Source organism: Protopterus annectens, chromosome 8.part0, assembly GCF_019279795.1.
Source record: "Protopterus annectens isolate FY-2018-M chromosome 8.part0, PAN1.0, whole genome shotgun sequence".
Taxonomy (NCBI): domain Eukaryota; kingdom Metazoa; phylum Chordata; order Ceratodontiformes; family Protopteridae; genus Protopterus; species Protopterus annectens.
Genome location: NC_056741.1, coordinates 1,190,800,464 through 1,190,821,924, shown reverse-complemented (window position 1 = coordinate 1,190,821,924; position 21,461 = coordinate 1,190,800,464). Strand labels below are relative to the sequence as shown.

The following is a 21,461-nucleotide window of genomic DNA, read 5'->3' as shown; positions in this document are numbered from 1 at the left end:
AAGGTGCTCCAGCCAAGAATTGAACCAAGGAACTTCTTGCTGTGAGTAGATAATGCTAATCGCTGTACCACCATGGCTGACTCCAACAGAGCCTTAATAGACAAGGGATGTGGAAAATGATTCCAAGGGAGCCTTAGTACATAAGGGATATGGAGACTGATTCTAGGGCAGCCTTAGTGCATAAGGGATATGGAGACAGATTCCAGAGCAGCCTTAGTACATAAGGGATATGGAGACTGATTCCAAGAGAGCCTTAGTCTTTTGGCTTCTCCCATTAGGGGTTGCCCACAGCAGATCACCGATCCGCAGATTGATTGCAGTGGACTTTTTATAGTGTCGAGTTGCCAGCCTGGCACCAAACCTTTACAGAAGGCACACACACACACACCTACTGCATGTCTTAAACTCATTTGACTGCAGAGAGGAGATGCAGACTCCACACAGAAGGTGCTCTAGCTATGAATTGAACCAGGGAATCCCTTCCTGTGAGTAGGTAATGCTAATCGCTGAACCACCATGGCCGACTCCAAGAGAGCCTTAATACACAAGGGATGTGGAAAATGATTCCAAGGGAGCCTTAGTACATAAGGGATATGGAGACTGATTCCAGGGCAGCCTTAGTACATAAAGGATATGGAGGCTGTCAGTGAGCTGCATTGGAAATGTTCATCTGTGACAGAAACTGTGAATTAAACAAGATGTAGTTGTACAGCTGTGAAAAAAACTCACCAAGTAGTGCAGTGAAAAATATAAACAAAGCTCCACAACCTCAGGTCCCCTAGTTGCAGGGTGTCATCTGGCCCCAGAGGTCTAACTGACTCTTTTCATTTAATGCATCGCTCATTAAAATAAGGCTTCAGCACCATATCACTTATTCATTCCTTATGTGCTTGTAGACCCTGATGTGAATTAGCTCCTGATACAGCTTAAACAAAATGCTTACATTTGCCTCAGTTCTTCTCTTCACCACTGGAATTAGCCTCTGCCTAATTTGTTTACACAATATGCCAGGTAATAAAATTTCTTAATGATATTGGCTGAGAATTATTAAAGTCAAAACACTAGTTCTCCAAACTACAGACACAAGTGATTGGCTCAAAGTAATTTAATCCTTCAAAGGTGCAGGTATGAAATCTGGACAGGACAGGAACTTCAGCAGAAATACACACTGAGATTAGTCAAAACGCTGGTGATTTACACTGTTTTTAGCAAAAACTGCAAGAAATGTGGAGGTTGTTAAATAGTTCATGTTTAACTGTCAAAGTCACTCAGTGCAGTACTGCTAACAATTTTTCTATCAGTGACTAGACTTCTATAACCCAATCGGGTTAATATCAGGGGAAAGTGATACAGACACAATGATAGTCATCTGCCTAGGACATATGCTGGCTAATTCATAACTGTCACACTGGTATAAAGTTGTGTGTGCTGAGCTGACTGAGCACCCCAATGTTGGACGCCATTTCCCTCCGAGTTATATTCCCAGCAGATGTCTGGCAGGATAAGAGAAAGACTGTATTGAATTTCTTATCCAAGGAGTCCATTTGAGAGAATGAGCCTCCCTGCAGTGCATGTTATGCAATCACAAGCTTGGGTAAGCATGGAAGGTAATACAAACCAGCATTGTTATAAGGGTGATTACAGCAGTTAAATGTGGATGTGCTGAATGAAACTGATGCCGTTCACAGAGGACTGTATTGTCTTACTGTGTCAGCTGCAAGGGTCCTCGAAGCTCTGCACACCTGCCTTCATTTTTATATGGGTCAATGGAAAAGACTCCATCACTTATCATCCTACTGGCTTCCTGGATTGGATAAATCCTGCAGACAGCTTTGAGAGATGTAGGTTTTGTTCTTCTGCAATAAATTTAATTAATAAGAATTTTTTTTTTATTTCTCCATCTCCCTCGGAGTCTCCACATAACGGTTACAGAACACTGTGCTGTTGCAGTAATTACAAAAACTCATATACATTTCCTGTTTTATAGTATTTGTGATAAAGAAATGCAAGGTATAAACATAAAGGGTATTTATTGTTTTGATGGAGTTGAATAACTGATGTGTCTGAAACAAGAGCATTGGTACTTCTGCAGGTACAGTGTCAGTAGTTTAGGAAGATGCATACTTCTTTTTCATACTTAAAGAAAGGTCTGTGAGTATTGCTCCCACACCAGATACTTGGGTTAAATTCCAGAAATAATCTGACCCAGGGTTAAAGAACCATGCATCCCTGACTTACACCTGAGACTGAGGAATGGTCTGGGCATCGGAATAGTTGGTCCGTGGGGATTAAATGAAGACCTAACACTAAATTACCAATCCTGGGTAGAAAGAGACTAGGACGCCTACTGCATTTATAGACACTAGGCATTACTGATGGCAAATGGTCTTGGAGAAGCTCAAATAGCATACATGCTGTAACTGAACTAAATGTATGTAGAAGTGCGTATGATCCAAAACCCAGGACTGCATGTTTTACATCAGAGTGACCAAAGGAATTGAGAGTTACAGAAAACTTACATGTGCGCCACTTCATTGCTGATGGGGGTGTCATGCAGTTCCCGAATATGAGAATAACTGGCATCCACACTTACCTACAATTTGCTGCTCTTTGGGAATGAAGCTGAACTCTCACACCATTGGCATGAAGATACCTCTGGGCAATAAAGCAGACTATTTATGTAAACAACTGAAGTATGGTGGCCTAACCCCTTTCTTGGCAGCCTCAAAGATGGCCTCACCAGCTGACTGCTAAATGACCGATGATTGGCAGACACAAGGTGGTGTACCAATTAAAAAAAATCTGGACTTCACATTGCAGTGCAGCAGGTATGGAATTAAGAGTTTTTACTATCTACTAATTTTTTTCTCTATGACCACACCCAAAAACTTATGCCATTTTTGGTTATTAGACAATGGATTTACATAGTACCGACGATACATTCTGGGTAAACAAATACAACTTACTTCCTTAGAAGAGCAGCTTCTTACTTTTTTACCTAATTACATTATTATTGTTATTATTATTATTATATGCATGCTAGTTTCAGTATAAGGTTTTTTGCCTGCAAGACATAGTTGACAGCCTACCATTACAGAAATCTCCTGTCAGTACAATTAGCATTGAAATATAGTAGCCTATACACCAATTTATTAATGCAAGAAAGAAAAAACAAGAATGCTTTTCAGTTTAAAAATAACCCTGCAATTTACTATTGTATATGGTAAGGAGGTTACAGCCAAATCTAAGGGTTTAACTAAGAACAAAGGGAAATGTATAACATTCAGCTGTCCCTCATCTTGACTCAGATTTTAGCTCTGTCCTTTTTAATCCCTCCTAAAACTGATAACTTTTAGGGAAAAGACAATGAATTATACTTAATAAGCAAAGACAATATAGAGTTTTAGGCTTCTTTTATTTCTGAAAATGTATATTAATTCACATTATTTTATTCTGTCAGCCTCTCAATTTAATAGTGCTAATATTTTACATGTCCCTGATTGTTCCTGATTCTGGTGAGATATGTCCCCTGATCAGTTGAATGCTATGGTAACAGGGAAGAGGATGTGTATGTATTAATCATCAAAGATTTAAAATCCCCATATCTGCAGACTCTACATCTCTTCACTACTAAAACATCACTTCCATTATAACTCATTGTGTTACAACTCTGTGAGGAACCAACTCACCAGCTACCTCTAGTCAGTAATTCAAACAGCCAGGAAGATAAATGCAAGAACTTTTAGCAGTAGGGTAAGCCTACTGCACCCTCCATATGAGGAGGACAAACCTACACATCCTGAATTTATATTTATCAACTCTACGGTTGTTGAGGACAAGCCTTTTACACATCTCGAATTGATATTCAACTCAATAGCTGGGGAGGACAAGCCTCCTACACATCCCGTATTTATATTCAACTCCACAGTTGTGAAAGACAAGCCTTCTATACATCCTGAATTTATATTTATCAGCTCCACGGTTTCACAAAAACAAAGGGATATCATTCTCAAAATAAAAGTGATTTCTGGAGCACAATTAGAACCTGCATCACGGTGGTGTAGTGGTTAGCATTGCCACCTCACAGCAAGAGGTTCTCTGGTTCGATCCTCAGCTGGGGTGCCTTCTGTGTGGAGTCTGCATGTCCTCCCTGTGGTCACGTAGGTTTCCTCTGGGTGCTCCGATGTTCATCGTGCATACAGCTGCAGTAATCACAGATGGGTTCTCTGCCATCAGGCGGGTCGTCGGCCGAATACCAAAGTCTAGGTCCGGCGTCGGTTGCTGTCACTTTCCTTCCTGACGTCAGTGAGGCAGGGGTATATAAGACACAGCCGACGCCATTTTCTTCAGTCTTTTTTGCCGCGCAGTGCCCGAAGCAGAAGCAGTTTGCAAGTGCCGGTCGGCCAGCTCCTGAATTTATGAAAAATTGGAAACCGAAGTCTTCATTAAAGCTAAGTACCCCGTTGGGGAAACTTTTCTTGCCTCAGACCGATGTCAGAAAAAGTTAACAATTGTATTTCTTGTGGGAAGCAAATACCGCATAAGGATTTCCATTCCCTCTGCATACCTTGTTTAGGCCCAGACCACGACGTCTCGGGCTGTCACTTTTGCGCTACTTTCAATAAACGCACTATTAAGCGTCGGGCAGAGTTCGCCCAACACTTTTTTGGTAAAGCCTTTGATTATAAAATGTCGTCGGAGACTCCGACTACCACTTTGTCCAAAAAACGCAAGGACAAGGACCAACATGCGAGGCCCGCGGCCCCCACCGACACCACACCAAAACCGGCTACACGTGGTACGGTTCTCAGCGAGATGCCTATGCAGTCCCTGACTACAGACGACACTTCTTTGGTGGTGTCTTCTGTAACCGAGACCGCAGGTACTTCGGCCCATACCCAGACTACAACCACCGAAGCCACTGTGAGCGTTGAGCCTCCTAATGTGGACAGGTCCACTTCCACCCATGGTGTCTTTAGACCCTCATCTTCCTTTTCCATTAAGGCCTTTACTAAGTCCAAATCAGCCAGGCATCCCAAGAGGCCTGTTGCACAGGGCCCATCCCCAGGCCCCATGCCTAAAAAGCAGATGCTTAAAATGGCTGAGGATTTAATTACTCTTATCAGGGGTTCCCAACCCCCTCCAGACAAGAGACCCAGAGTGGAGGAAGATTCTCCCTCTTCTGATCAGGGCTCCATTTTTTCAGAACATTCTGATGTAGAGGAACATTTTTACTCCCCTTTTGAAGATTCTGATGCAGAGCAGTCCATTCCTTCTGTATCTCCTCCTGAGGATTTTTCTTTTGGGGAAACCTTGCACACCTTGAGGGAACACTTCCATTGGGAAGGCCAAGACTTTTCTGATTCCAAGAAAAGACTTTTGGAATTTCTTTTGTTACCTCCACACAGACCTCTGGCGATACCTCCTGTTTTGGACGTACTTGATGATGTTTATTCGGAGGCTTGCCTTAATCCGGATTCCCTGCCTCCTGCCCGTCAAGCCTGATAGGTACTACAGAGTTCCTAACTCTCACCAATTTCTTTACAAAAGCCATAATGCTGACCCTGAAATCATTTCTCAAGGCCCCAAGGGAATGAAGGCCTCTACTGCTAAGAATCCACTACCTTCCGAAAGAGAGTCAAGATCCTTAGAAAGGTGGGGAAAAAAGGTATATACCTCGGCCACCCTAGCCATGAGGGCCTTAAATTGTCAGTTTCATATGCTTAAATATCAGCAGTTTCTGTTATCACAATTAAGAAATAAAATGTCTCAACCTGAACAACCAGATTTGAAGGAGTTGCAGGATATGATGCATAGTGCAGAACAAGTGGGTAAACACACCTTACAATGTGGCTATGATGCCCTAGAGGCCTCAAGTAGAGCTGCTGTTACAGGATCAGTCATTCGTAGACATGCATGGCTTAGGGAACAAATCTTGCCTGATCATGTGAAAGCTAAACTACTAGATGCTCCTTTACAAAAGGATGTGCTATTTGGTACTAATGCTGAGGAGATACTACGGAAAATGGAAGAAAAGCCAAATCTATGCAAACTGTCAAAGCTTTTCTACAGGTTCAACCATCACGTTTTAGCAGAAATTGGCCTTCTAAAAACTGGTCCTTTCCAGCCACGGACAAGCCCCAAAGAGGTAGATACAGGCGCACAAGGGGCAGAGGGCAATCACAAGGATCATATAGAGGCAGGCAATGGCAAACTCCAGCACCAAGAGGTGGCGAAGACAGTGCACAACAATACAGGAAACAAACCCAATGACTTCCTCCTTTCCATGCCAAGCAAGTCTCAGCTGGCAGCACCCTTGGGAGGAAAGCTGGCATTATTTACAAGAAATTGGCATATGGTCACAACAGACAAATGGATCCTGGACATTGTAAACAGAGGCTACAGATTTCATTTTCACACTCTCCCAAAAATGAGAGGCATGCCAAACCTGCCACACAATCAAAGGGCAGAGGCACAAATACAAATTTCAAAGCTCATAGACATGAAAGCTATTAAGAGGTACCTACTCACGAACAAGGTCAAGGTTTTTATTCCAGGCTATTTCTGGTACCAAGGAAAGAAACAGACTGGAGACCCATTTTGGACTTATCCATCCTAAACACATTCTTACTCGTACCAAAATTCAAGATGCTCACATTACAGCAGCTTCTTCCCATGCTGGGCAAGGAGTTTTGGCTGGTAACATTGGACCTCAAGGAGGCATACCTGCATGTCCCAATCAGACAAAGCTGCAGAAGATACCTCAGATTTCTTGCAGGTTCAATCCACTATCAATTCTCTGCATTGCCCTTTGGCTTATCTACTGCGCCCAGAGTATTCACGAAATGCCTGACATCAGTAATTGCCTACTGCAAACTTCAAGGGATACAAATTTACCCTTATTTGGACGACTGCCTTATCCAAGCGGACAGCAAGCACATACTTCTGGAACATCTGGCTTATGCAACACGGTTACTGAATTCTCTGGGATACACAATCAACAAAGAGAAATCCAGGCTAACACCATCTCAGAAAATAACTTTCCTGGGTGCCAACTTGGACACAAACACCCAGATGGCCTATCTTATGCCAGAAAAACAGGGGCAACTAACTCAGTACTTCAAAACACTAGCAAATTGTACCAGGCTTACTGCAAGGAAAATCCTGCAGGCTCTGGGCTTCATGGCATCTTGCATTCTTTTAATCCCATGTGCAAAGTTGCATATGAGGAAACTTCAATGGTACCTAAAAAACCTATGGTCTCAACACAGCCACAGTTTGGAAACAATAATACCAATAATTCCATGTTTGCAAAAGGAATTTCTATGGTGGGCCCAAGCATGTCAAACAAACACAGGTCTCCCATTCTGCAAGCCTCAAGCAAATCAAGTCATCACAACAGACACCTCAGATTACGCCTGGGGGCGCACATGACAGACAGGTGCATTCAGGGCAAATGGTCCCAAAAGGAAAAGCACCTTCACATCAATCAAAAAGAAATGCTAGCAGTGATAAATGCAATTACAGCTTTCAAGGACCTCCTGCATCCAGGACAATTATTGATAAGAACAAACACCACAGTAATGTGGTACATAAACAAACAAGGAGAAACACATTCATACCCCCTGTGCAGACTAGCCATGACACTTTGGAACTTGGCTCTGGAATGGCAAATCGAACTTCAAGCACAGTACTTGCCAGGCTTGGAAAACACGCTGGCAGACAATCTAAGCAGAAATATGACAGATCCACACGAATGGAAGTTGCATCCTCAAGTGTTTACAAAGATAATCCAAGCATGGGGGAGGCCAGACATAGATCTCTTTGCCTCCCACAGGAATCATCAATTGGAAAAGTTTTGTTCAAGAACCTTTCATCCAAAGGCCTGGAGAGTGGACGCCCTTTCATTCAGTTGGACAGCATGGACAGTTTACGCTTTCCCACCTCTGCCTCTTCTGCCCAAGGTGCTCTTGAAAGCAAGAGCAGACAGACCAAAGATGATATTGATTGCTCCAGACTGGCCAAGACAACACTGGTACCCACTCCTGAGGAGCCTAACACATACTCCTCCCTGGCCCCTACCTCTAATGCCTCTTCTGCTGACTCAGCACAGCTACAAAACTCTTCACAGTCAGCTGAAAACACTCAATCTCGCTGCATGGAAAATTCCTTAACACCACAACAGACCCTACTCCCCAAAGAGGTGCAGGATGTCATTTTGGAGGCCAGAAGGCCATCTACTAGAAAGGCTTACTCCAAAAATGGAAACGGTTTTGCTCTTGGAATGAGAAAAAAGGCCAGGACCCTAGAAAACTGAATTTGCCTCAGGTATTACAGTATCTAGCTGAGCTGCTGAACAGTGGACTTTCATTTTCCTCCATAAAAATCCATGCCTCAGCCATTTCTGCAGAATTCAACACGGATCCACCCATATTCTCTCACCCACTTTTAAGACAGTTCCTCAGAGGGGCTAAGAATATAAGACCACCAAGGAAACAACCAGTGCCAGCCTGGGATCTTAATTACATTCTAGAAAAATTAACATTGCCTCCCTTTGAACCAGCTGCCTCAACAGATTTGCAATATTTGTCCTGGAAAATAGCTTTCCTTCTGGCCATTACCTCAGCTCGTAGGGTTTCGGAACTACAAGCCCTCATGGCTGTGCAGTCCTTTCTCATCTTCCATCAGGACAGGGTTTCCCTTTGAACCAACCCGTCATTTATGCCTAAAGTGGTATCCAGGGTAGCTTTAAATCAAGCCATACACTTACCTACCTTTTACCCCAATCCTCAAAACAAAGGGGAAAGGCTGCTACACTCCTTAGACATCCATAGACAGCTACGTTATTATTTGGACAGAACAAAGCCTTTCAGGAAATCAGAACAACTTTTTGTGTCCTATGCTGTAAGAGCTCAAGGGAAGCCAGTTACCAAACAGACAATTTCAAAATGGATAGGCCACTGCATACGGTTTTGTTACTCTTATCATGGAAAATCTGTCCCTACAGGCATCAGATCCCACTCCACCAGGGCCACAGCTACCTCTACAGCCTTCCTCAGAGGAGTTCCTACCAAAGATATTTTGGAGGCAGCCACTTGGAGTTCTGTGCATACCTTCACAAAACACTACCACCTGCCTTTATATTCCAAAACTAGAGCAGGCTTTGCCACTGCTGTGTTGCAGGGCATTCTGGCTCATCCCAGTTCCACCTAGTGCCTACCACCCTGTGCGTAGCTTTGGGATTCTACCCATCTGTGATTACTGCAGCTGTATGCACGATGAACATAGTACAGTTTTGTACCTACCATAAATGTAGATGTTCGAGTGCTAATACAGCTGCAGTACAGTTTTCCCTCCCTCCTTCTCCTCTTGGTAAAGGCCTAGGGCCTAACCCCTCTTCATACAACCCGAGTTATCCTTCTATGGTATATTTGCTTGCAACCACTGATTTTTGATTATATTGTATTGCATGTATATAAATATAATTTATGTATTGCCTTCCTACTGGGGGCACCTGACATCTGGGGCAAGAAAGACTGAAGAAAATGACGTCGGCTGTGTCTTATATACCCCTGCCTCACTGATGTCAGGAAGGAAAGCGACAGCAACCGACGGCGGACCTAGACATTGGAATTCGGCTGACCGAGGACCCGCCTGACGGCAGAGAACCCATCTGTGATTACTGCAGCTGTATTAGCACTCGAACATCTACATTTATGGTAGGTACAAAACTGTACTGTTTCCTCCCACATCCCAAAGACATGCTGCAGGTGGATTGGACACTCTAAATTGGCCCTAGGTGTGAGTGCATGTGTGTTGCCTTCTGTGGAAAGTTGGGCACCGGGCTGGCAACTCAAAACTGTAAAACTCCACTGCCAATCATGAGCAGACAGGTGATCAGCTATGGCGACCCCTAACCCGGAAAAGCCAAAAGAGAAAATCAACAGTGATTTGCAAAGAAAACATTGGGGAGTTCAATTTAACTGAGCTGTACCCGATGAAATGCAACCTCTACAGTTCTCAAATAAATAAATTAGAATCTTAAATTGGAATGCATTAATATTCTTCTGTTGCCCTAAATATGGACTCTATTAATGCCATTTTATTCATATTTGGTGATAAGCTGAGGAACTGAAATGATGTAACTGATGCCTAGCTTATTAGTGCTAATATGATAAAGAGGCACTAACTCAATTCAAAAGTTACCCTGAGCATTCTGCATGCTCTCTTTCAGAAAAGAACACAACAAGATGTGCCTCGCCATCATTGTATTAAAACCAGTTGAATTATTTCTGCTGAAATCTGTTACAGAACTACTGTTATGTTCTCTTAACTTACTAATGGCCAGTTGGCATTAGTTGCTTTAATACCCAAGAGGTTTGTAGTAGCAATATTTTTCTGCTCTGTCCCATCCACTTATTTCACTTTGTCATGTATTTATTATGCATATAATTGATTTTTCTTATGAAAGCATTTTGTGCTTCACCTTTTTTATGTTTGCACTGCTGTAACTCCAGTATGGTGATTTTGGTTGAGTGTATGGAGATTTCTCATATTCTTCCAAGGATTCCACTGAAAATTGAACTTCCTAGTTAACAAATATAAATAAACAAATGCATTTTACTTAAATATACTCACTGGTTAATGTACAGCTTTGTCCTAGGTGGGGTATAGCCTCATTCTTCATAGCAATGTATCTCTTGAAGGTAATAACCTGCACACTCTGTAAACAGAAACATAATTGTATTGCTGAAAACCCCAGTGCATGGAGAATAATCCTCAACAAGTCCACTCCTCCTACCCATATGTTAGCTGTCTGCCTTACAGTCCCAAACTCATGTAGCTCTTGTGTTAAGCTCCCTGCTATAGATTGTTTCTATTTCTCAATGCATTAACAAAGTAGATGATGTGGTATAATGACAGATATGCTGTTTTACATCCAGCACTGGGTCATTCAGTTCATGTTTTGTATCCCCATAGACCAACTGTTGTCTTACAGCAAGATCACTGCTGTAGAACCTTGGTAATGAATAGCCACTACTCAGTAAAACCTTTATCTGATACACTGTGTGGATTCTTTCTACATTAAGGAGCTACTAATAGACCCCTAGATGCTCAGTCACAATTTCATTGCAGTGAATGTTGTCTCATTCCAGTGTGGGTAAACTGACAACCCCTGAATGAAATGTAAAAATAAAAAAAAAAATAACGCCACCAATCACTCGTATTTCCAAAAAAGCAGCAGGAAAAACTCTTTTATTGATACTAGACTTAGCACTTTCTCCCCGTTACCTCAGGCTTCATCAGAATAATGTTACAAAACACCAGAGAAAATTAAATAATAACAAAAAAATCACATGATTAAAAACTATTGGCTAACTAATTCATCATGTCTTAAAAATACATGGTGAACAGTATTAAATGATGCTATTGTACGTAATACTTAAACAAAATTAAACTTTGTTGTAAAATGCTTAAGCTGTTATAAACAGCTCATATAGATAAACTATATTTGCTTAGCTCTTTAACACTGAACTTAATGAAATTGAATCATTAATGTCTGGATATACCAAGCCATTTGTTCTAAGTTGCCACTCCATCTCCAACTTTTCTAACCTTAAATTCAAGTCATCACCCCATCCTTGGTCTCTAACCTTGTCAGTAACGAAAAGTAAACATTTTTTAAAATTCACACAACTGAGTGTGTAAAAAGAGCACTTTCCTTCTTCTTATTTTTGATGTCTCTGATGTGCTCCAACACCCTTTCCTTTAGTTTTCTTGCGGTTTTACCCACATAGAATGCTGGGCAGGAAATACACGTGGCCATGTATATCACCATTCTCATGTTACAATTACAGATACTAGGATATGTGATACGGGGGTAACTATCAACCACCACATAAGGACTAACATTAATATATTTACAGGCTTTGGACATTTGTTGTTCACATGCTTTTCCACGAGATTTTTCAGATTTTGATGCCTATTGTAAATGATCCTCGGGCTGTCTCCTAAAATTTTTAATTCTTCATAGTTAAATACTAAATTCCAGATATTGTTCACTATGTTTCTTATTGTAAGTGCCTCACTGTTATTGGGTAATACAAAGGTACTGTCCGCAGATTTAGTCTTAACTGTTTCAAGCCTGCTCCCAAATGAAGCAGACAAAATAGAGGTAAACCTGTCGTTCCTCTGTTGTAATATATAGTTCCTAGTTTTAATAGTAATTTGATGGGATAACCCCTCTCTCTAAACATATCAATTAAAGTATAAAGTTTGTCTTTAAATTCATTGTCATTACTTGTCAACCTACGTATTTGCACCATCTAGACTTTTACTGTGCTGTTTTTTTTGGTGTGTAGGGTGACAACTTTTATAATGAAGAAATTAATTTGAGTATGTGTCCTTCCTGAATACTCTTGAATTTACATGTGAATGTCCATAACACACATTTGTGAATAGTTGTAACAAGAAAATCCATTTTTGTTATAACAGTACACTTTGTTTGGTCAAAAACAGTCACCTTCTTCTATTTCATCATAAGGTGTAGCAAATTCTAACCGTGGTGACATTTTACCATTCATTTGTTCTTTTGATATGTGGAATTCCTCCATAGTTTCCCTCCCCACTTCTTTTGATTCCGAATGATAAGTCTCTGCAACCTTCTGGGAAGTTGGGGTGGATCCAAAAAAATCACCTTCACTATTATTTCTGTTTGATTCACTATCACCATTAGGGGAGAGATACAAACAGTTTTTCATTTGTCCCTTGTTTTAAGCAGGATATTGCTGTGGTTTTAAGTGGTTTGAAGCTGTTTTCTAGACAGTTAAATCTGAATATTTTTTTTATGATAATCATGAAGTGAACGGTATTGGACAGACACTACTTAAAAGGAAAAGTACTTCTGTACATGCTCATTCTACATATTAATTTCGTTCAGTGTTGTTGGCTCTGTTGGACGATTGTTTGTGGTTTTACAAACTGACAACCCCTACTTGCTCTAGAGTGCTGTTACTAATACACGTTTTCCTTACAATACACTGGACCAGTCTCAGTCTCCCCATTTTTGCATGGCACTTGACTAGTATTTCAACTGACTTCTATGCTTCATCTTGCTGGTAATAAGTATCTCAGGGCCTTGAACAACAATGAAGGTACAGTGGATCAGTCAAGTGTTCAATAGAGGATGAGCTTGTTAGACACATAGCAGACAGTGGTGGTGAAATGAGACTGGAATCATATGGCAAAACTGCCAATTTATTGGTCAGTTTATGCTTCTGTCCTCAGCTATGGTCATGAGCTTTGCGTAGTCATATAAATGAAACTATCACAGATATATAATATACATAAATTAATCATTTTGTAGAGTAATTGGGTTTATACTTTGCAAATGAGCTCATTCTTTGTAAAAAGAAGAGCTCAACATTGTGGAAGGATAGTGGAATAGAGTGTCAAATTTTACAAACTCCAATTGTTTGAGAATACTGTTGGATAGCTGTATTAAATCTAAGTGCCTCATCATTTAGACTTCTATTGTAGTTTGTATAGTTCAGCAATGAGGACTCAGTGCCTTGCCCTAATTATCTACTATATTATTTGTAACACATACCATCTTTGATCTTCCCTAAATGGAAAATCATTAACAATGGAGGCACCAACCATGTTTTGGTGAGGAGTGTTACCATTTGATGAGTTGCTACTTAAAGACAACAATCACCCCAATCCTAATTCCTAACATTTTATGAGACAGTTTTTCACCCTTTTAGGGTTTGTTCCTTTTCCCAGAGTTGTGCAACATACAGCTGGTGTGTGTATATATATATATATATATATATATATATATATATATATATATATATATATATATATATATATATATATATATATATATATATAAAATAACAGGGGTATACGTCTAAAATTCCTCACACTGAATTGTAGGTGAGGGGTTTGCCCCTCCCAAACATACTGCCAAACTTAGCTGGGGATTGCGTTGTTCAAAGCGTTAAACTCACCCAGTTTGCTGATGGCAGGTTGTGTGTTAACTACTTTTGAAGGATCTGTTTTGAAGAATTGTTCCACACCTGTAGTATACCTGTGTGCCTTGGTATTTGTCCACTTTGTCTAGCATCTGAATTGCTAAGCCAACTGTCAATTACTCTGACACTAATGTTGGGTACATTCAACTTATGCCTGCTTAACCATGTCGAGGCTTTCTTGGCTTACCATAGTGGAGCTTTATTTGGCATAACCAGAGACAAACAGTTCATTAATTTGTACCGTGATAGTATTAGTGATTTGTGCACCAGTCAGTGTATGTTTACATCTCCTGCACCTGTTGTGACACCTACTTCACATTTCAGGTGTAATTTCTAATTCCTTGGCAGTTGTTTTAAGCAGCCTTGGGTTTGCAAATATGAATCCTTCCTTACTGGCATTTTCTGCTACAGTGTCTGCTGGGTCATTAACAGGTTGTGCTTTCCATCATTTGGGCTCCTACTCTATTGATTTAGTGACTCGACCTAATCTTTGTCATGTGCTTTGTGACCGTGGACGAGAAAATCATGACCTGTTTTATTTCCTGTGTTTCCCCTCTCTTAGCTGTCTTTCTGCATCTCAGGGAATTTTTCCATGTTAATTACTATGTAACTGTATTTGGTTAAGAATCCCAGAGTGCACAAGCTTAGCATTTATGGCAGTGAGCTAAGCATGGTTGAAAGATGTACTAACAAGTATATTTTGACTATTTTTCTTAAATGTCTGACACCAGGCATGACATACTCAAAGCAACACTCAAACTCATTTACAGTAATATTATAAGACAAGAAATAAATGCCCACGATGGATTTTTAGCAGAATACTTTTGAATACAGGCTACAGTACTCATGCAGTGATCTATAGTAAGTCATTTTTATTCACCAAGGTAAACAACTCCTTTAAAGGGCTTGTTTAAAGGATGCATTTCTAAATGCCTGTTTACAATAGTCAGTTAGTCTAGAATTACAATACTATGAATATAGGTAGCCAAGGCTGAATCACATATGCTGTATTCCAATGTGTATTTGTTTATTGTTTTTATAACTTTATTAATGGACTGCTACTCTAGTACAATCCAGGCATGAGCTAAAACATTATATAACATATGGCATATGATAGTAACAGTGGAGCGGAGAGATGCTTGACTGTCCCCCAGGTGACCAAGGTTTGTCTAGTGGCCCTGGTACAAGAAGAGACAGTCAGGGAAGGGGTGGAGTGAAGGGACCCGGCACACTCATCTCTCCCAGACAGGGGGGGGCGGGCTGCAGGAATTCTAGAGCACACTGGCCACTGGACACAAAGCTCACTACTTATGCCATTGGGGGGAGGCAGCGATGCCTAGAGGGAATACCCCTTGCATAGAGGAGTGGACTTCCTTCCCCATCATTCCATTGTACTCCTCCTCTGTGCTCACTGAATGTCTGCAAAAGGGATGGGAAAAAGAAGAAAACATCACACCACCCCTGGTCTGGTGGCTGCCAGAGTGATGGTCTTTTCTGGTTGACCTTCACCCTGTGATGGGGAATGAATGGACCATCTCTGGCCATGGAGGTAGACTGATAATCAACTTATAATTGGGGCAAAGAGGACAAAAAAAGTATCAACAGCCTACTTACTTGGTTATTAAAGTAAGGATTTAGTGTAGTAGTAATCCTACATCAAAAGGTAAATGACCACAATAATATTTAAGTTTATATACAAGATAAGGAGGCAATTAACTATCATGCTAAACATGAGTTAACTTTTTCTTCAATACCTATATTTAATTCATCGGTATTACTTTCCTTATTAATATGATTTATGGAGAATGCATCATGAAACTGTTGTGATACATTTCTACTGTATCTGTATACTGTATGTTTAATATGTTTATAGTTGTAAAGTACTGAAATCCCTACAAGGTCATTTTTTAAAACAAGCTGTCTGTGGTGCTTTCTATATATTGTAGATGGAGTACAAGGTCTCTGTAGTGCCTGAATCACATAGAAAGAACTGCTGGCATTTTTAGCTCACATGAAGACAGATGTTTCATTGTTTTATTTTGTCGTTTCTCTCTTCATTGTACAGATTGCAACTTGCACAGTCAAAAATGTCTATCCAACACAACAGATCATTTGGTACAAAAATGGGCTTCAACTGGAAACAGTCACTGAACGTAATGATGGTAAGCATACTCCTCAAACTATTCTCCATATTTACTCCTGTCAGTCTAACACTCAGCTTTTTATATATGTACTTGTGTGCATAAACACACCACTAGCGCACTGGTGGGAAATAAAATTGTGTTGCTCACCTTACTGTACAGTGCTCTATCGTTTCTCTCCCACCATCAGCTGTCCATCTTGTCGGTTTCCTCTCTTCCAGTCTCCTTGCAGTTTCTCTTGTTGTCTTTCTTTTATTACAGTAGCTCAGTACCTCCCAGTTTATTTCCTGTACCTCTGCTGTTTCTGTTCAGGTACTCCTGTTTCTTTCCTTTTTTTCCCCAAAGACATGTTGAGTGACTGGCACCACTGACTTCTGTATATGTTACATTTACGCTTGGTCATGGTTGAAAAGGCTGCAAGATAAACCAGTTCAATTACTTGGATAACAAATGAGCAAATAAATAAATAAAATTAAACAAGTAAGTAAAATATCTTTTTTCTCTCCTTTCTATTCATCCCTGTTTCATTTCTATGTTTTCTCATCTTTCTCTCTCTGTCGTATCTCTATGCATTTTATCTCCATCACTCAGTCTTCAATTTTCCAGCTATTCCTTTTCTTCTCACTTTTCCCTTTATTTACACACCACCAACCCTTCTTTTCCAGACTCCTGCTCACACTCTTTTTTTTGCTTGATATCTCTTCTTCACTTGATTCTTTCTGCCTTTACTTCATCTTTTTATGTAGTCTTCTCTCCTTCCTTTTCCCTGTTTACAGCTGTTAATCCTGTTTTTCTTTCTACTTTTTAATCCCAACTCTTTTAACCCTCTCCTTTTCATCACTGTTTATTCTCTCCTCTTCCTTTTCTTATTTTCTTATTTATTTTGTCTCTATACTAACCTTTGTCTGTATTTTTTTATTTGACGCATATATATAAATCTTACTCGATTAACCAGTTAGTGAGGAAGTATATAACATCACAATCAAATGTATAATTTATGAAGTCCTTGATTTTACACACAGATAAACACTAATGTCATGTATCGATATTCCATCATAAGGGACTGATGTCTTTGCATTATTTCCTGTTTCTTTTCTTTGACTGAACAAGGATTGGAGAAGTTTAGTAAGGGTAACTGTTTATCTGCTGAACTGCTGAACCAGTTGCAAGAGCAAATGTCTCCGAGAAAGTCACCTTAACACATAATTAGACAACCATTCAAACTTCTTAGCAAAAATGTAAGCAAATCACAGATTTTGAGTTCTTAAACTAAAAAGGTGCAGTTAATCTAAATAAGTTAGCTATGAGGGAAGGTCTGGAGACAGCTGATGCCTTACTGGTATATAATCTTGATTAATTTACTAGATGGTAGTAAAGAGGAATGTCATTTTAGTAGAATGAACAAAAGGAAGCCAGTACTTTAAACTTACAGTTAATGATTCAGATCAGTATTTTAAATCTTAACTTAAATATTTGTGTAATTACATGGTCTAAAACAGTTTGCTTTTACCTACACACCATCAGACAAATACCACAATAACTGATAAACCTTGAGGTGCTGGACAGGGTCTTGTTGATAAACCTTGAGGTGCTGGACAGGGTCCTGCCCTGCCTTAAGTTGTAAAGAAGCATGGGTTGTATTCCACTTATAATTGTTTGGTGCATAACAGAAAATTGTATATCCCACTTTACTACTAGAATACCCAGTTTTAATTTTGCAGTTAAATTCCTTCATGTTTTGTTTATTGGTTGTCTGTCCTGTTGAGTGTAAGATGATTGAATGTTATTTATATTTCCATCTTATTATATCCTGGGACTTCAGTTCTCATTTTCTCAAATCTTGCTCACTGATTTTCCACACTTATGAGTTAGATAGTTGATCAAATCTTGTTTCATCAGGATGACAACACATGTTGATGTATCTGGCACAGGGATGCCCTTAATTTATGTCTAAGGTCACATGGCTGTGGAGGAAGGTAAGTGATTGGTAGTGTGGCTGAGTGTTCCACCTTCTCTGTGGATGAGTGACTTCAGAGTCAGCCTGTGTAAGTAGCATAGGATGGACATGCAGCCCTCCACACACTGGGTTGTAGGGAATGCTCCATCTTTCCTTAGTGCTAAAAATATTTGTGTGTGTGTGTGTGTGTGTGTGTGTGTGTTTAGTTACATTTTGTTTGCTTAATTGCATTTTGTGATGTAGTGGGGCTTCAGTGGATTCTTTTTTTTTGGGGGGGGGGGTCTTACTTGATCTTATCTGGATAGATCATTCCCTACAGGTTTGCCTTTCAGTTCCTTGGAGAAAGCAAGATTTATGGTATTTCATAATTTCAGATATATCTTATGGGCTTGTGTACAATTGCAAAATGAAATGAGTACAGGTGTAATTTCTGTGAAATTGTCATGAAAAAACATTTAAACTAATGTTCTGTAACACTGTTTTGCTTTGTATTTCCTACTGTTTTGCTTTAAGACAATCTCGTCACAACCTCAAGCAGAGGCATTTACCCTATTTTCCTCCTTACACAAAATAGTTAACTCTATGGTTAGTGGGGTGTGGGGGAAAGACAGATTTCTCCATATAGTACATCATCTAAATGGACAATTTCTGAGTAAGTGTATATTTCATATGCTTGTCCCACACTGAGTCTTAGTTACAAAAACAGCATGAGATGGTCTGCAGTGTCAGAGTCTGCACATCGTTTGCTCAGTTCTCACAGGGGAAAGATGTATACAAAAAATAGATACAAAATAACAGATGTCTGCACAACAGTCGTTACAAGTAAATGTGTGGATGCATCACACCTACAATGAAAGCACTTTAAACCCAATATGAATAGACCAAATAACAGTGATGGCATGGAGTTGAAGTACAAATGTAAGGACAATGAACCACTATGGCAATAAAAACAAGTATATAACATCACAATCAAATGTATAATTTATGAATGTACAATATAAAATGTTACATGCATTATAGGGAAGGAAACATGCAGTTACAACAGATGTATGCAGTACGGAAAACAAAGTCAGCATATAGACAATGATCAGAGCAGACTTGCTGTCCAGTGACATGTGATGCTACGGACATATCCTCTATATGGCAGACCTTGAAAGCATCTATTCAGATTACTAAAACACTATAGGTATTAGTAAAAATCAGTCACCCAGCTTTGGCAAAGCTTTGTTTGTATATCATTTTAAAAGCCAAGTCACAGACCTGTAGAACGCTGCAAAGTAGTACACTTACATTGTACATTATCAGAAAATGTAGGGACAACTTTTTGTGCTTTGTCCCTCAAACTGTAGGGGCAATAACATTGTCTGGTGTGGGAAAGCTCATGAAAATTGTCTGGTTTTGTTTTCAGATATGTACATGGCACCTCATACACTGAGAGAACCATCCGGGCTGTTTACTGTTTCCAGCACACTTTTTATGAAAATTTTCAGGAAGGACAATGACTCCACATTCCATTGCAGTGTTATATATGAAACGCCCAAGAGGAAAATCCTTATTCTGAATTCAACCATGGTACATCGCAACATCCACTGTAAGTATTCAGGCACAGTTCATCTCCATAATTTGCCTACAGTCCTCTCTCTGGTTTGTGTGTGATATATATGTGTGTGTGTGTAGCTGCACGTATGTATGAATTTGTGTACATGAACAAGTCATTGATGCTTCCACACTTCTTTTCTTTTGCTTCAAAGCAGTGCAGAAAGTATTGTTTATGTAGCACTGCTGATATAATCAGTTTGTAACCAGTCTGAATTAGGTATCTGTCCTTGGTTAAGACAGTCCAATTGCCTTCATGCTGGGGGTTGACATGAATTTCTGCAGATGTTTTATACCAGCACTTAAAACCGTCCCTCTGGATAAGTTATGGGTAACATTTGCTGGTTTTGCCACTTGCCTAGCTTCTACTGACAAAGAATTGGTACCATTTTGCCAGGGATGTTACACTACAACTGTGCCTGGACCATTGCTGAAGAGTTCTAGAATCAGTGATTTCTACTAACTCCTTCCTCACCACCAAGAAATTGTGTGCAGCCTGGGAAAAATGCTGTTTTTCATTCATCCATTCATTTTCAGTACTCAGTTTATCCCACTGCGGATGGGGGAAGGTGCTTATCCTTCAAACAATTAGTAGAAGACAGGAGAGAATTCTAGATGAAATACTTGTCCTACTCAGGAGACAAACTCACTTAGTCAGGCTCATCTATTCTTCACAGTAACATAGAGGCAATCCAAGCATTGACAGCAGACCTACTTGTAAGGCTTTGGGATGTGTTCGTGAATCAGGACCACTACTATAAATTCACATGGATCCAGTGTGAAGCTACAGATGTTATGCAGAATGTATTTAACCCAGGAACCAAAGTGTAGAATCAAACACTGTGAGACAATGATAACCAGTGCATCACTGTACCACCCCACCTGTTTCTCTACAGCAAACAATAAATACCAAACACTGGGAAAAAATAGTTGTTTTGATAGTTATATTGCAAGATTTGACTGCAGGATCGCATTTGAGTATTGTATAAACTGCAAGTTGGGAATGTAAAAAGAGATGCTCTTCTGTTGCCCTGAAATATCTGTCTGAGCACACCAGGGGTATGAGCATGTGTCACTCATCTTTACTCATTTCTCTTCCCCACAGACTACACAGAAGAGGTGACCTTTGAACTGATGCAGCCAAAGGTAATCAAAGAGGGAGATAAAGTTACAATGAAGTGTACAGCAGATGGCCATCCTGTTCCAGAGTTCCAGCTCTCCAAACTACAGGTATGAAAGCAAGTGCACATACACAGTAAGCCAAAATGGGTCTATATTAGGAGACAAAAGATGCATTCTTTCAAATGTGCCCTGGTTGAACTTAAAAGGCTGAAAACGCAAGATATTGAAGTGGCTGTTAAGCAAATTCTTTCCCTGGGAAAGAATTTGCTTGGCCGCTTCGGTACTTTGCCATTTTCAGCACTGTAGTGTGGTCTCGGAGTTGGTATATTTAGAGGGTGTGGGGGGGGGGTAAAGCCCCCCACTGAATGTAATTTTTAAAATTGATTTTTAATTTCTTTTTGTTGGAACAGTGATTTTTTTCCCTTGGAAAGAAATCACTGTTCTGACACTTCGACATTGTAAGCTTTCATTTACATAGGGTTGATTAAACACCGTTCACTTTTTTAAGCATTCGGTGATTTAATATAGACCCGCTGAAACAGTGTATCCTGATACAGTCTAATGAATTTCTAGTCTCTGAAAAGGGCACCTCTTTGGAGCTAGAAA

At 40.0% G+C, this 21,461-nt stretch overlaps 1 protein-coding gene across 3 annotated transcripts in view; it reads left to right on the top strand.

Annotated features, from left to right (window-relative positions):
- The window catches only part of BCAM (basal cell adhesion molecule (Lutheran blood group)), a 500,114-nt gene that overhangs the window by 357,105 nt on the left and 121,548 nt on the right, over positions 1–21,461 (top strand). For all 3 annotated transcript variants that reach the window (XM_044080674.1, XM_044080675.1, XM_044080676.1), the window contains 3 exons: positions 16,105–16,201; positions 19,546–19,728; positions 20,839–20,963. In XM_044080674.1, coding sequence (XP_043936609.1) covers positions 16,105–16,201; positions 19,546–19,728; positions 20,839–20,963 — 405 coding nt within the window. The remainder of the gene's footprint in view (positions 1–16,104; positions 16,202–19,545; positions 19,729–20,838; positions 20,964–21,461) is intronic.